Here is a 2,636-nt window from a genome sequence, read left to right on the forward strand (position 1 = left end):
ATGAAATGAAAATTTAAATTGTTCAGTTACAACTGAAAACACTGCAACTTTTTTGCCTATTTTCTGTTTGAAGTAATTGGGAGAATACTGTGGGACAACTCATTAATATGCTTTCATCAGGTTTTTAACTGTTCATCGGGGTTTTACAAAAATAATATCAAGCACATCTAAATGTGTGGTGGAGGAGTAATGAGCTGTGGTTTATCCCAAATACACAGTCTGGAGGTACTAATTTCTTGAGGTTATCATGATCTCAATCCCTAGTTTTTAAAAGATACATTTATTTTGCATTTTTGCATTTATTTCATATAATTCTGCGAAGTTGATATCTCAAGAATTTAATGTTTCTTTGTGCTTAGAATAGATATTTAGTCACTATCTCTTCCTTTCCCTTAACCAAGAGTTAAAAATAAACATATAAAACAATGGCAATATGAAACAACCCACTGACAGTAATCAAGCTGGAAGCAAGCTTCTACTTAGCCAGGGGAATTCTGCTTTGGTGTGCACATGCCTTAGAAGTAGCTGTTGGAAAACTTAAAAATGAAAAAATGCATATGCGATTTCAGGAGAAATACTCCCTGTGAGTAATAAAAGTACCTTCCTTTGACAGACAAGAGACTGTGAAAATTTTAGTCTTGCATTAGGGGATAATACCAACTTCCTTAAAATGTAATTTCAAAGCTGAATTTTCTCCAATTCTGCATTTTCCCCTGCTTTATGCTTTTCCCCTTCCCCTCCTCCAGTCTTTCTCTAACATCCACTCCTGGCCCAAACTTGTATACAGCATTATTATAGCCTCATGTTATAAAACTGAAAATTTAAAAATGAAAATAATGATTTGTAATAAAAAGCCTGACAGACTAATTACAGTATTGCATTAATTATTGTCTTATTTCAGCTCTGTTCCTCTCACAGCTAATTCAGATCTGGGTTTTGGTGGTTTTTAATCCCTGTTGACCCTGTAATTTTGAGAGAGAGAATATACTGGGGAGCAATATATATAAAATCAAGAAATAAAAATTGTTAGATAAACAGTTGATTTCTCAGATGTTGCCTTTGACATGTTAGTAATAGAATGCAAGTAGTTCGGTTGAAATGTGATACTTTGTGGATCTTCTGGTGAGTGTAACACACCTATAGACTATATAATACAGCTCTGAAAATTTTCCATTTCTGGATAACTTGATAGCATGTACTGAATAGCTGTCATTAGTTCAGAGATTTGTGCATTGTACAGCTAAGTTGGCATATCATTGATGCATTTTACATTGAGTTTTATTTTTTCTCCCAAAATGTGTGTAATTCTTATAATGATTCGGATATAGATTTATGTCAGTGCTACAGTATAGCTTCAAGACAGTAATTTGAAGCTACTTTAGAAAAATAGAATTCTTTAGACATGGTGAAGCCGAAGTTGAATGGAAGTCTTACTAGTGGTGAATTACATGTAAATATTAATAAGAGAAGAGTTCATAGCAAGTCCTGAGTTTGGGAAATTGAGCATGATAATTTTCTGAAATGATGTCTGTCTTGAAGATATGCAGATGCAATAATTTTCAGTTTTTATTTGAACTTTTAAATGGTGCAGAAGGCGCCTGGGTTAGTTTTTAAGCAAGAAAGCGCTTGGAAGTTTTGGCAAATACCATTTGTAATGGATGTTTGGTAATGAAGGATGTTAAGATGAAAGATGAATTGGACTGAATGGTTCAGTCATTTAGGCTAGGCTAGTTGGTTTGGTTGTTAGACATCTCAAATTATGTTGCTTTAGGTCCTGCACTTGGTTGACTGTTTTCGCATCTTAAAGTTCTGGGAATTAGTTTCTGACAGTTTGCTTTATTTTCCTTTTTCAGGATGCTTCATCTGCAGACATTCGCAAAGCATATCGAAAGCTTTCACTAATTTTACACCCAGACAAGAATAAAGATGAAAACGCAGAAACACAGTTTAGGCAAGTAAGTGCAATGCATGGCCATAAAAGTTTTAGGGAAAATAAAATCAGAATTTTTTATGATGATGTTGTTTTAGTAAGAACAGTTGTACACCTTTGAAATTACCAAGTTGAATGTTGAATTACATTTTTCTTGATTTAGCTAGATTTAAATTAAATACACTTTTTTGGAATGAATTTGTTGTACCTACTAAATCTGAGTTATTCCTGTATATTAAAAATAGTTTTAACATAATACACTCTTAGGAGGAAAATAGTTTTGCACTTTATGTAAGATGGTGTATAAATAATCTTTTCAAAAGTATTAGGGAAATTTTCGCATCAGTTCTCAATGCAAGTCATATGTAAGCATAATTTAATGAAAATAATTCACATTAGTTTTTGAATTTTCACCTTTTGAATCTTTACAGAGTGAAACCATGAGACTTATAATTAGCTCTGTCTTTAAAAATGAACTCCTGATGACTAAATACAGGTTACTTAATTTTGGTAAGATCTTTAGGATGAAACAAATGATACCTTTTATTTTTAAGGTGTAACTGAGACAAGACTCAGTTTGACAGATGTGAGGAGGGGAAAAAAAGTCTTTTGTAGGAGTTGCTTGTTTGTGTATCTGATGACACTTTGTACCTGAATAAGTCACTGTTTCTTTTGCACACTTAAGTTTTTTTCTTAGTGTTGTAGG

At 32.8% G+C, this 2,636-nt stretch overlaps 1 protein-coding gene across 1 annotated transcript in view; it reads left to right on the plus strand.

The window, feature by feature from the left end:
• Positions 1-1,402: 1,402 nt before the first annotated feature.
• Positions 1,403-2,636, plus strand: part of LOC104620949 (dnaJ homolog subfamily C member 1-like) — a gene marked incomplete at its 3' end in the record, with an annotated part of 20,058 nt that continues 18,824 nt past the window's right edge. Inside the window, exons 1-2 of the mRNA XM_010287312.1 lie at positions 1,403-1,450; positions 1,854-1,955. Of these exons, the coding sequence (XP_010285614.1) occupies positions 1,403-1,450; positions 1,854-1,955 (150 nt within the window). The remainder of the gene's footprint in view (positions 1,451-1,853; positions 1,956-2,636) is intronic.

This window comes from Phaethon lepturus, unplaced genomic scaffold (genome assembly GCF_000687285.1).
Source record: "Phaethon lepturus isolate BGI_N335 unplaced genomic scaffold, ASM68728v1 scaffold15085, whole genome shotgun sequence".
Classification (NCBI taxonomy): domain Eukaryota; kingdom Metazoa; phylum Chordata; class Aves; order Phaethontiformes; family Phaethontidae; genus Phaethon; species Phaethon lepturus.